The following is a 12064-nucleotide window of genomic DNA, read 5'->3' on the forward strand; positions in this document are numbered from 1 at the left end:
TTGGCATCATTTCTACTTAGTGACCAAGAGACTGTGCTTTGACCTTCCTTCTCTATTGCTTTGGCTATGCGCTTGATCCCGGCTGGGGCTGAGTTGGGGAGGAAGAGTCCTGTGTGGCGGGAGGATGATGTGGGGCATGGGGTCAGAGCCTTTAAAGTTGCACCAATGCCTAGGTTTGATCAGGAGCCTCAGAAACCCCCATAGAAGGCATCGCTGGAAGTCACACTTCTCATGTGGTAGTGTGGTGTGCCTGGCGGCCTCTGGCTCCCACAGAAACACGGGAGCATGGAGGCAGATCTGACAGGTGGATGGCCATTGTGGTTCCTGTCCACAAGGCTCTTGGCGTCTGTGGAAACTGGGCTATACCATGTCCTCCTGGGGTCCCCTGCCAAGAGAACCTGTCAGCCTACCCAAAGACTCTGGCTCCTATGGTGGATGTGAGCCCTGGCCTCTGCCTGCCACACACATTCCAATTCTGGGGAGCCCCTGTCACCACCTGTCCTACTGTAAGTTTGGTGTCATTGTGTGCTGTCTGTTAGCAGGAAGCAGCAGGCTGGTGCCACACACAGCGCGTCCTATGAGCCTCTCTCTGCTGTCCTGCTGTTCCGCATTATTCCATCTCCATGTCTGAGCCAGGCCACTGACAGGCAGTGTCCCCAAGTGCCACATACCTGCCTGCAGTCCTACAAGGAGGTTGCTGCCTTGGGGGTGGGTACAAAGGTGGGCCCTTACAAAACTGGAGCTGGCCCACTTCTGCTGGGCATAGTCCTTTGCTGAGCACCGGTTATGCCAGCCAGCCAGCACTGTGAGGAGAAAAAAGTGGGCAAGGGATGTGGGCATACATGTCACCTAAGGTGGGTGCTGCCCAGGGTTGGCCTTGGAGGATGTCTCTGCCATAGGCTGTGACTGTAGTGGTGCACACCCCCGGTTCAGCCAGTCCCTGCCCTTGTAGGGTGACATTGTTTGTTCTACAGAAGCTGCTCTGTTGAGATTGCCTTACTGAGAGCCTGTTGCCCTCCAAGCTCCTCCCTTGGCACTGCCTAGACAGGTTCCTCCTGGCAGGCTGTGCCGCCAGGAACCTGCTGTCCTCGGGCTGCAGCCACTCTGCCGTGAGGTGTGTGAAGATGTCCCTTCCCTGTTGCAAGCTTGTAAGGCTTCTGTCTGCCTCCTGCCCGATGCTGTGCCATCTGCTTACTTCCCTTCCCTGTCGCTGCCGCCCCATCCCACAGTCTGTCTCTAGCTTGGACGTTTATAGTGACTTGACAGCTGTGTTACCCATGACAAAACACTGACGCTGTGCTGTCCCTCAGCCCTGTTGGGGGCTCCCCATTGCTCCTGGGGAGCCTTGAGTGACCTCCCTCTATCTAATTCAGTGGCCTTCTCAGATACATAACTTCTAGTCTCCCCTCTGGGCTCCTGCTGTGGTGATGCTGCGCCCCACCTGGACACTCTGCTTCCTTCCTCTCAGGACTGTTCCAAAGCCTGTTTGGAACCCGTTTGGGACCTGGGTACCCACCCTTTTCCTTTCTGACCTGCGCTGTGCCTCTGTGGACATTTGTGTGACTTGGTCACACACTGTATTTAGTTTTATGTGTCTGGCTCTTTACTGAGTGTTAACACCCTGCAGTCGTCTGGTGTGCTCTATGTCAGTATTCCCGGTCTATTTATTTTATTTTTTGGCTAAATAGCGCTTGCACCGAATGGGCAGGCCATGCTGGTGAGCATTTCTGTCTTGTGATTGTTGAGAATGGGTTCGTTCTAAACATGCATGTGTCTGTCTGACTCTGTCAGTTCTTCGGGTGCCTGGAAGCGGGGTTGCAGATCCTCAGTAATTCTGTATTTCAGGATTTGAGAACCTGCCAAATTGTCTTCCTAATTTGTGTTTGTTTTCCAATCTGGCTACAAACAAGGCTGAGAGTAAAAGAGGTGAAGTGTGGGTCAGATAAACTCATGGGATGGGGTCCCTACTGTCTCTGGCTTTGGGGCTGCCCTTTGTGTGGGCACACTGGAAAGGTGTTGGCCGGATGACCCTGGATGATGCAGCTCCCGTGTTCTCAGTGGATGCCCTATGAATTTTGGGGTGGAAGCCAGCCAAGCCAGGCTGAGGCATGAGGTTCCCCAGAGATGGCCTAGAGAGGCATTCTCTCAGCCTCTAGAGCCTGTGGGCTCCGTGCCTATATTTCCACAGGCAAAGAAAATAGACATTGAGGGTCATTTCTACCTCCCAGCCTTCCTGTGTATCCCCAAATCAAATAGCGGTTTTGAGGCTTTTGACGGTGTCTGTGTGACACAGGACGGAGGTCAGCCTCAGGGTGGGGTTGCACTGGTGGTGCCGCCAGCTCCGAAACCAGGCAGGAGGTGTGGTGTAGACTTGTTTGCGCCTTCCCCTCCCAAGGCAGCATCTTGCCTAAGGCACAGTACAGCTGCCACGTTGGCTCTTCTGTTCTTCAGTGTCGTGTGACACGTCTCATTTTGGTGGTAGGTAGTCTGTGTGAGCCGGAGTTCTTGATAGCAGGTGACAGAGTCAGCCAGGGCGTCTGAGTAAAGCGATTCCCGCTCCGGGAGCTCAGGGATGACATGACGTTCCATTGGGTCCTCAGGTGCCAGTCGCTGCCTCCCTCCCCAACAGTCTGATTGGCATGTCTGGGTCACATGACCCTTCTAGGAGTCAGGGTTTGAATGTGAAGTTCACACTGGTAGGTTGGGTCCGACCTACATAGTTGGTATGTAGTCAGGACCTCCAGGCTGGAGGCTTGTGGCTTTTGGACCTGCCATCTTCACCTTCCCTGCTTCGTTTCTCTATATGAGACCTTTCACTGGCTGACGTTGGCCATCTGCTGCTTGGAGGGCAGTTATGAGGAAGGGTCAGGATGAAATTATAGGGAACTGGTCAGTCTCTTTGTCCTTGATCCCTTGTCCAAGCCCCGGCCTTGCTCTGGGGTGCAGTGTGAAAAGGAAGGGAGTTTTGCCTGAGGGAGAGGTAGGGAAGGGAAGGACCGTGGGGAGGGGCTCAGTCTTCCCACACTCTTGGCTCTTGCAGCCTCCAGGTTCCCATCCTTGAGACCACTGGGATATTCTCAGAGCTTTTCCTCTATTAGCCTTGGAGACTCTGGCCTGGAAGGTGGCATTTATGCATCCTGGTCCTGTTTGGTGCCCTCCTGTCTCGGACGCCTGTGTCTGGTCCCAGATGTCCCTGCTGTGACCCTCAGCATCCAATTCCCTGACTCCTAGTGGCACCTGGTCAACCACATGTATGTTCTGTCCGCATTACACAGCAGTCTCTGGTTGAGGTCGACAGGGCAGACAGGTTTTGCCTGGGTCACCCTGTGACCCATGGTAGGTCATTGGTGTGTACTGTGCTGCTAGCACACGATCCAGGGACAGGCCCAGCAGCTGTGAGCTGGAGTTGCCAGGGGCTTTTGGAGAACTTTGCCCTGGAGACCTGGAAAGTCCCAGCTGTGGAGTGAGCTGGCTGACGGAGGTGGGTGTGGGAGCCATCGGATGGCTGTGGGTATGTTGTCCACAATGGAGGTCCCCAAGTCTGCTGGTCGAGGCCCTGGCTAGTGGGGATATGGCTTGTGAAAGGAAGGTAGGCAAGGCATTGTGGCTTTGGGCTGTCAGTGGGGAGAGGCTCAGGCAGGAGAAAGGACTAGGCCTCTGTGGCTGTGGACCAGCTGCCTCAGGCTCAACTTGTTTTCTCTTTTCTCCACAGGCACCTGTGACCAGGTCGCCTGCCATCAGATGACCGAGACCAGTCCTTAGTCCTAGCTGTGGTCAAGAGTGTATTGAGCTTCAGAGGCTACCTGGACCCCACCACCATGTCAGGATCGACACAGCCTGTGGCACAGACATGGCGGGCTGCTGAACCCCGCTATCCGCCCCATGGCATCTCCTACCCGGTGCAGATAGCCCGGTCCCACACGGTAAGGGGCACGTCTGCCCAGTACCACTTCTGCTGCTCTCACGCACCTTCTGAAACCAGGCTGCCGGGCCCATGTTGCTTTGGTCACAGTCGGGACACTGGTGACAGCCAGGGGTAGTGATGCAGGCCTGTAATCTCAGCATTGAGGAAGTGGAGGCAGGAGGATTGTGACTTTGAGACCAGTCTGGGTTACATTAGCAAGTCCTTATTCCAGTGTGGGACGGTCTAGGCTGGGGCTAGACTGAGTGGACGCTTTGTTGTATCTTGATTGACAGTGGAGTTGGCATGTGCAGTAGGGCACCTGTGGTATACACCACTTTCCCAGTCAGAACCGTTTCTGCTTGGTTTGGGACTGAGGTCACACCCCCTTCTTCCTAACCCTCAAGGTCTTGGTGCTTATTTGACTGTAAAGCTGAGGCCAGTGTCTGCCCCTGCCAGGGTCCTGTCCCCCCTCTTACTGAAGAGCATGCAGGCGGCTGGGCTTTCGAGTCTTCTCTGTGGGCCTTTATTATATGCCTGTTGCATACCGTGCTCCTGTCTGTTGGCTGAAGGGGTGTGAGCTGTATAAGCCCCTGTTGGTTGGGAGTTGCCTTGCGTGTGTATGTGTCTCTAGGCTCATGTCTGTCCCTCCTGGATGGTGTGGTTCATTTCTGTGACAGAGCTGTATCTGTGTGGGAGATATCTCTAATTGTGAGTCAAGTATGCTTTCCCTTGAGCCCCCAGGGCCTGGCCTCAAGGTGCCATGCACAGTGGCTCCCCAAGAACTGAGGGCCTAGGTGTAGAGCAGCTGTGGTGAAGGGTGTCTGCCATGTAGTGCACAGACGGCTTTCTCGGAGCGTCAGGGCCTTGGGGGGAGGGGGGGAGGCAAGCCCTTGCCATCACCCGGGGCAGCCTCGCAGTGTTGGGATCCCGCACTCCTTGGCCCCAGCTTATATGCCACCATTAGTCACCATCTGCTGTTTGAGGTACTGCCTCACAGCCATAACCAGTGATCAGCTGGGAACCCAGACTTTCCATTTAATGTTAGGGGCTCTCAGTTCTGTCACCTGTAGAGTAGGGTGACGAGAGCACCCACAAGAATGCCTTGATACTGTTCAAACCATTTCCTGGAGAGGCCCTGCCTGGGGCTCCCCCTGCCCTCCAGGCTAATGCCTGGGGCCTCCTTCTTGTCCTCCTCCATTCATATTGCTCATCTACTTTCTCTGTGCATGACCAGTCTCAGGGTGTCTTCTAGCTGCTGTAGCCCTTTCCCTTGCACCTGCCTTCCTGCTCTTTGCCCCATTTGTGACCTTTCCCCAGCATTTAGGGTCACTAGCTGACCCTAGGCACCTTCTGATCTCCTGCTGGGCCATTGGTGACGCAGGATGCCACAGCAGGACCTAGTGGTTACTAACCCCGCTGGGGTGAGTGTGGCCTGATGGGATAGCTACAGGTTGGAACATGTCTGTCCCCTGGTAGGGCCCACGTGCTCCTTTCCAGGGGACATGCTTGTTCTTTGGCCTCTAGCCCTTGCTGGGCCATCAGCAGAACTCTGCTGCTCCCTGGGGACCATGAGGGTCTCTTCTAGTGGGTATCCAGGCTTCTTAGTTTCTCTCTGCTGGCTTGACAAAGGCTGGGGTTGGTGATCTGGAGTCCCTGGTCTCTTTGTAGCTTTCCCATGACCCTCCCTGACCTACGTTCCTTCCCCCCTTCTCCATTAGTCCAACCTTCCTGCAGCCCCTTCTTTCAGCCTCCCCACCTCATCTCCCAAGTCCTTCCCCAAGGCCCTTCCTCAAGTCAGCCACCTCTCCACTCCCCACCCCAACCCATTCCTCCCCCTCTCTGTGCCCAAAGGCTGGTAGAGCACAGCCATGAGAAACTGTGTTGGGCTTGAATTAACACTTATGTCTTGGGAAAGAGAGGCCAGAGAACAGGAGAAATGGAGGCGCAGCAAGGCTGGTGCCCCAAAGGAGAAAACAATATTCTAAGGAGCCTTGTGTTCAGCCCTGGTGTGATGACCAGCTCAGTCTGTGGCTCCTTGGGCCTGGGGAACATAATGTTTGGGTCTGGGCCATTTATACATACACTAGTAGGCCTTTCTTCCTGGAGGCTCTGCCCTCTCACTTCAGACAGGTGAGGTGCTTTATAAAATGCTGGGGTTCTCTCTGAGATGACATCATGCTTGGGACGTGAGCTGAACTCTGTGTGATGCTACTGTAGGAGCCCCGACTGTAGATCCCCGTCCCCAGCATCAGAGAGTTAGTCCCCTCCTGTCATCCAGGGGTAACATGCTTCCTGTAAGCCTCAGGCTTTGCTGCCCAGATCCCACAGTCTGTTACCCCCACCCCTGGCTCCATGCTGCTGGCGTTGGGGTGCAAGAGCCACGTACCTGCAGGTCAGTGCTTGACAAGGTGTGTGCCAGGGATGTCTGATGAAGTTGGCTGTCCCTAGTCTTGGCCTTGGGCCTCGCTGGCTGACTCTGCTTTGGGATGGACCTGCGGGTTGTTGTCCAGTTGGTCACAAACTCTGCTGTGCCACATAGGGCATGGTGGAACTGGATGCTGGCTTGGGCTGATGTCCTGGGTGTGTGGGCACACCAAGGGATCCTGTACCACCTGCACATGTCACAGCTCTGACTTAGGATCCTCCTCTATTTAGTCCTTCGTTAACTCCCTTGCTCACTCGTTAACTTCTCATTCATTCATTTGTTCAACAATGCTGGTTAGGTTTGTCACCTGCCAGCTTCAAAGCCCTGGGGACAAAGCTGTGAAAGCAAAGAAACCCTCTTGCCTTGGGGAGCTGACGTTCTCTTGGGGAATAGTGAGTGAAGATGAGGTGAGGGGGGGCATATTTAAGTGGGGAGCCAGATATTGACAATGGAGTTAAATGTCCAAGAGGAGGGACAGGCTAGGCTCCTCCTGGACAAGCAGTGCTCCAGGCCGAGTGAGAGCCCCGAGGTGAGGCTCTGTAGGAATGAGCAGTGTTTAGGAGTGACCTATGGATCTGGGGTTCACAGGAGTGGCCTCCCTCTGCTGGACTTGTTCTGGAGTACTGTGTGCTTCTTGGGGCTCCCCACTTGTTCTGATTGCTGTGGAAATATACAGGGACTGGGGTGCCCCTTGTCTCCTGAGTCAGGCCTGCTGTAATCATCTGTGGGGTAGACTAGGGCCTGCCACCTGTGGCTGTCCCATTTCCCTGCTCTGTGACCACCCACCATGTTCCCCCTCTGTGACTGCCTCGGGGGTCACTTTAGTCAGTCCACTTGTGCAGAGGGCTTGGCTCTGGTAACTTGGGACAGTCTTCCCCTCAGGGTCCTCTCTGGGACTTTCCTCTTGTCCTCCTTGTAGGATCGTCTTGGTAGCCGTGTCCTTCCCATGGATTCGACCCCACAGTTCTCTGGGGTCTTTTGCAAGGTCCCCCCAGCTCCTTCCCTCGCAGTTTGGTCTCTGAGGTTGCTCACTCTTCCCGAACAGGAACCCAGCTGCTTCCGTACCCTCAGCGCATTTGACTGGTGCCACTGATTAAGAACCGCTTTAAGACACACAGCCAGTGGCTGGATAGACACTCAGCAGTTGAGAGTCTGTGCAGCTCTTTCAGATGATCTGAGCTTGGTTTCAAGCATCCACGTTCAGCAGTTCACAACCACTTCTAACTCCAGCTCCAGGGAAAGCCAGTGTTCTCTCTGACTTGTGTGGACATTGCATTCAAGTGCATATACACATAGATATATACACAGGCACATAATTAAAGATAAAATCTAAAGCAAACAAAATAATAAGGACGAAAAAGGCTGGGGGGTGGGGTAAGGTGGCACAGGCTTTTGATTCCAGCACCTAGGAGGCATAGGCAGGTGGATCTCTGTGAGTTCAAGGCCAGCCTGGTCTACAAAAGCGAGTTCCAGGACAGCTAGGGCTAAACAGAAAAACCCTGTCTTGAGAGAGAGAAGAAAGTATGATAAAGGAAAATTAACTTATCTATAGTCCATGCTCTCTGTAGCTATCACCTAGTCAGACATCACTAATCGATTGCCATGCAATGTAATCAAGTGTCTAGGCAGACAGCACAGATTGGAAGCCTGTCTTGTTTTTCCAATTAGATGTTAGATGTGCACAGTTGCCCCCCCCCCCCCCCCCCGGCCTCCTCTCATTTTCCCATAGAGATGAAGTGATCTTGGCCCATGTGAAAAATGTAGGAAGGCTCTAGTTAGGGACTGTGGGATCCAGGTTAAGACTGAGGATGCTAGTGAGCCGCAGGAGCCTGACACTGAGTTCAGACGTCAAGGCTGGGGGAACTTGTCAACGGTGTTGACTCCCCAGCATTCTTGCTGCAAGGGTAGGCCAGGGTCGAGGCCTTGTCCATGGACCATGACGACCCAGGCCTGGCCAGGCCAGTGAAATCCCTGGCACTGTTCAAAGTGAGAGGGTACAGCTTCTCCCTCCCTCCCCATACTGTGTGTGCCAGCTGTTCTTCCCCATGGTGGGCGGGGCTCTAGAACAGCTGCTTGACTGAGACCTGGGTTTATAGGCCATCATTCTAGCCCTGTCTGCACTGGCTAGCCCTCCCTTCTTTGGGGTGTCTGAGCCTGGCTCTCACAGGGATCCCCATCCACAAAGATACCTGGGGTCTCAAGGGGTACTTAATGCTAACCAGTCCCCCGCTAGGCAGTTCCCAGCCCTGTGTCCATAGGCAGGGCTTGGGATAAGTGACTCATTCTCTGTGGTTCTTTCTCTAAACCAGCAACTGAATGCTGTGGGCAGTGGTAAAGGTGGGGTTTGCAAGCTGTGGACTTGGAGGGGCCATGCTTAACTCCCCTCCCCCAGGCTTGAGTGCACCAGCTGGACAGTAGGGTAATACCGGCGCGCTACAGGTCCTGGTGCAGCCTTGTGGGGAGGTGTAGAGTCGAGCATTATGGTTTCTCAGCCCTACAGCTGGACGGGACTCAGCATGGTGGGAACATCACTCTGGCAGTTGTGTCTAGAAAGATGTAGGCTGGGAATGCACCCGAGCCTCTTGGTGCAGGGCGGCAAGGAAGCTGCTGCTGCTCCTGCACTCGCTTACCATTCTGTTTCTTCCGCAGGACGTGGGGCTGCTCGAGTACCAACACCACCCTCGTGACTACGCCTCTCACCTGTCACCTGGCTCCATCATCCAGCCACAGAGGAGGCGGCCCTCACTGCTGTCTGAGTTCCAGCCTGGGAGTGAAAGGTGAGGAGAAACTGTGGCTCCTTGTCTTGGTGTGGTGTCTCTCAGGTAGATGATGACTTTTTGTGGGTAATGCTGCCGGGGGTGGGGGTGGGGGTCCAGACCTTCCTGGTACCATGTGCTCCTGATGGCATTCTAGAGCCATGACAGGGCTGTGATCTCCCAGGAGCCGGGGCTGTGAACTTGCAGGAGGAGGAGGCAGCTATGACCCAGGGTTGAGGAGCTTGGTTAAGAGACAGGAAACTCAGAGCTCTCCACCTGCTGGCTAGACCAGGTGTAACAGCAGAGGTTCTGTGATCAGCTAGCGATGTCTGCAAAGGAATAGAGTTGGGTGTGTTGTTCTTTGCTCGATCCCCATAGTGCTTCTCAGGCCTGTGTCTTTGCATTCTTAGTAGCTCAACTCAGGAGGGTCTGTGGGGACTCGAGGCTGCAATGAATGATTCAGGCTGGGCAATTACCACAAGGCCTCATGAATTAGAATCATGTCCCTTCCTGCTAGGGAAGACAGAGTATTGTAACAAGTAACAAGGCTCCTCGTGAGAACCTGGCTAGGTGGACACCTGGAGTCTTGATCTTGAGTCTCTATCTCCTGTGTGATGTGTGTCCCTGGCCTCTCACAGGTCTCAGGAGCTCCACCTGCGCCCCGAGTCTCGCACCTTCCTGCCTGAGCTGGGCAAACCTGACATAGAATTCACAGAGAGCAAGCGCCCACGCCTGGAGCTACTACCTGATACCCTGCTGCGTCCATCGCCTCTGCTGGCCACTGGGCAGCCCAGTGGGACTGAAGACCTTACCAAGGTACACCCCAGCCAGACTGATGGGCTATTCTGCTGCTGCCACTGCTGCTGTGGGCAAGAAAGGGGCTGGGGGTGGAGGCAGGGAAAGGCTGGGCAAAAGGAGTGAGGTCAGCTCTGGCATGAGTGTGAGTGGGACTGAGCGCTAGGGCTGCAGTCAGGCAAGGAGAGTAGGCATGGGTGTTGGGAAGAATTGGGAAAGGTATCTCTAGTCAGCAGGAGTGTGCACAGACCCTGTGCCAAGACCCTCTGTATGACTGTTAGCACTGTCCGGAGTTACTGGGTAGTGGGAGTGAGGGCCCGCGAAGCTGTGGAGCAGAGAGCCAGGAACTGACTGGCCTGAAGTCAGCCTCGTGTCCACCATAGCACATTATTTCTGCCCCATTGGTACTGGGCTGCATAGGTAACCTCTTGTATGACACAGTGGCTTGGAACTCCTGGCTTTATATATTAGGCTGGACAGCCAGGACTGCCCCATGTTTGAACACTGGGGAAGGGGACTCTAGTGTTCCTGAACATGAGACAGGACGAAGCGGGGATGGTACCTGACATGTCAGGGCCTGGAGTTGAGGGCCTCTGGTGAACTGACAGACAGCCCTGCTGCCGCCCAGGTCTTAACTGGCTTCTTGGGTACTAGGTAGGCTAGAAGACGGGTCTACATCTGCAGCCACGTGGGCCTGAGGAGCCCCAGAGCAGAGTCAGGGTGGGCCCTGTCTCTGTGGAGATGGCTCGAACTCTGTGAGATAGTGGTCTTCCTTCTCTTAGCCCCGTTCTGTCACTCACCCGGCTGTGCTGGGGGTGGAGCTTGGCGCTGTCCGCTGTTGTTCTATTAGGCCAGCACTCTACCCACGAAGCTCTCTCTTCAGCCCTGTTTACTTTTTCTGTTTGTTTTAGTTTTCCTAAATAGGGTCTTGCTAAATCAGGCTGGTCTAGAACTTACTGTGTAGCCCAGGCAGGCCTTGCATGTAGCTCCCATGACAGGCCTGTGACTCTGGGCCGAATTGATCTAAGTCTTATGTCTGTTTTCTTGTCCCCACGCTGTTGCTGTGCTGCCCCGGGCTTAGGACCTCTCTGAGCCTCTCTTGCTCCTGTTAGTCAGGCCCTGTAGTAGATGACTCGGGCCAGCTGGATAGAGGGTTCAACTGTGAGCCTTGCACACACCCCTAAAGGCTGGACCAGGTGACAGGGCCAAACTCCAGCCTCTGTAGCAGAGTAAAGGCACTGGCATGAGCTCTGGAATGTTCTTGGCCCATTCCCCCCAGCCCTGCTCTGCTTGGTTACTGTGACCCCTTCTGGTGACTTAAGGCAGGTACCTGGGATCTTAGGGGCATGCACATGGGCTTCGCTTCATTGAGGTAGTTCTTATTCCCCACCCGAACTATCCCTGGAAGTTACAGACTGACGTCTGTCAGTTACAGACTGACACTCGCCTACCCCAGGCAGCTCTTTCTCTCTGCTGCTCCAGAACCCCCTTCTCCGCTTTCTTTTCTACCCACTCAGCCTGTTGCCAGCACCCATATCCTACCACGCAGACGCCAGGTCTAGCCACTGTCTAGCCTGTGTTAGCGTCAGTTGCCCTGGGGCATCATCACTTACCTTAACTGGCAGTGGCCTGTCTCACCTGCCCCTGCTGCCTGCTTGTGCCCCCTCCACCACTGGGTCCTGTGAGGACAGCATGGAGCTGTCTGGGTCCCAGAGCTCCTTTCCCAGGCAGGAAAGTTCAGCTCTTTTTCAAATGGCCATGAGGTCTGGTATGGCCGAGCCCTGACATTGTCTCTCCATGCCAGCCTCCTGCTCATCTTTGTGGTTTCTCAAACCTGACCCGGCCCCACCCCTAGACTCTGACACTGGCTGTTGTGTGCCTGGTTCCCCTGTGTTTCCCTCAAAGGCTTGCTGGACTGGTGGCAGTGGGTACCCAAAGCTGTTTGGGAGTTCCTGATGGGATGTTGTGACGTCTCCTTGGCACAGAACTCTTCTGACCGTACTGAGTCTGGACAGGTGTGGCGCTGGGCTCTGTGCTGTGGTGACCTGCTCACTCCAACTTCTGTTCTCCTGCATCTCTTCTGCCCAAATGTTATTTCTTCCCTCCCACCATCCCTTTTACCCTGTGCTTGCCCCCTTCTCTCCCTCCTTCCCCTTCTGCCTTACCTTTGTCTGTCCACCTCCC

At 54.8% G+C, this 12064-nt stretch overlaps 1 protein-coding gene across 12 annotated transcripts in view; it reads left to right on the forward strand.

Annotated features, from left to right (window-relative positions):
* Ncor2 (nuclear receptor corepressor 2) overlaps nucleotides 1-12064 on the forward strand; it is a 155688-nt gene that overhangs the window by 48896 nt on the left and 94728 nt on the right. For 6 of the 12 annotated variants that reach the window (XM_041649369.1, XM_041649363.1, XM_041649364.1 and 3 more), the window contains exons 3-5: nucleotides 3713-3923; nucleotides 8979-9106; nucleotides 9724-9901. In XM_041649369.1, coding sequence (XP_041505303.1) covers nucleotides 3819-3923; nucleotides 8979-9106; nucleotides 9724-9901 — 411 coding nt within the window. In that variant the 5' untranslated portion in view covers nucleotides 3713-3818. The remainder of the gene's footprint in view (nucleotides 1-3712; nucleotides 3924-8978; nucleotides 9107-9723; nucleotides 9902-12064) is intronic. The other 6 variants (XM_041649365.1, XM_041649359.1, XM_041649360.1 and 3 more) reach the window with 1 other exon arrangement.

Source organism: Microtus oregoni, unplaced genomic scaffold (assembly GCF_018167655.1).
Source record: "Microtus oregoni isolate MIOR12 unplaced genomic scaffold, Mior012 000003F_ref0000135, whole genome shotgun sequence".
Lineage (NCBI taxonomy): Eukaryota > Metazoa > Chordata > Mammalia > Rodentia > Cricetidae > Microtus > Microtus oregoni.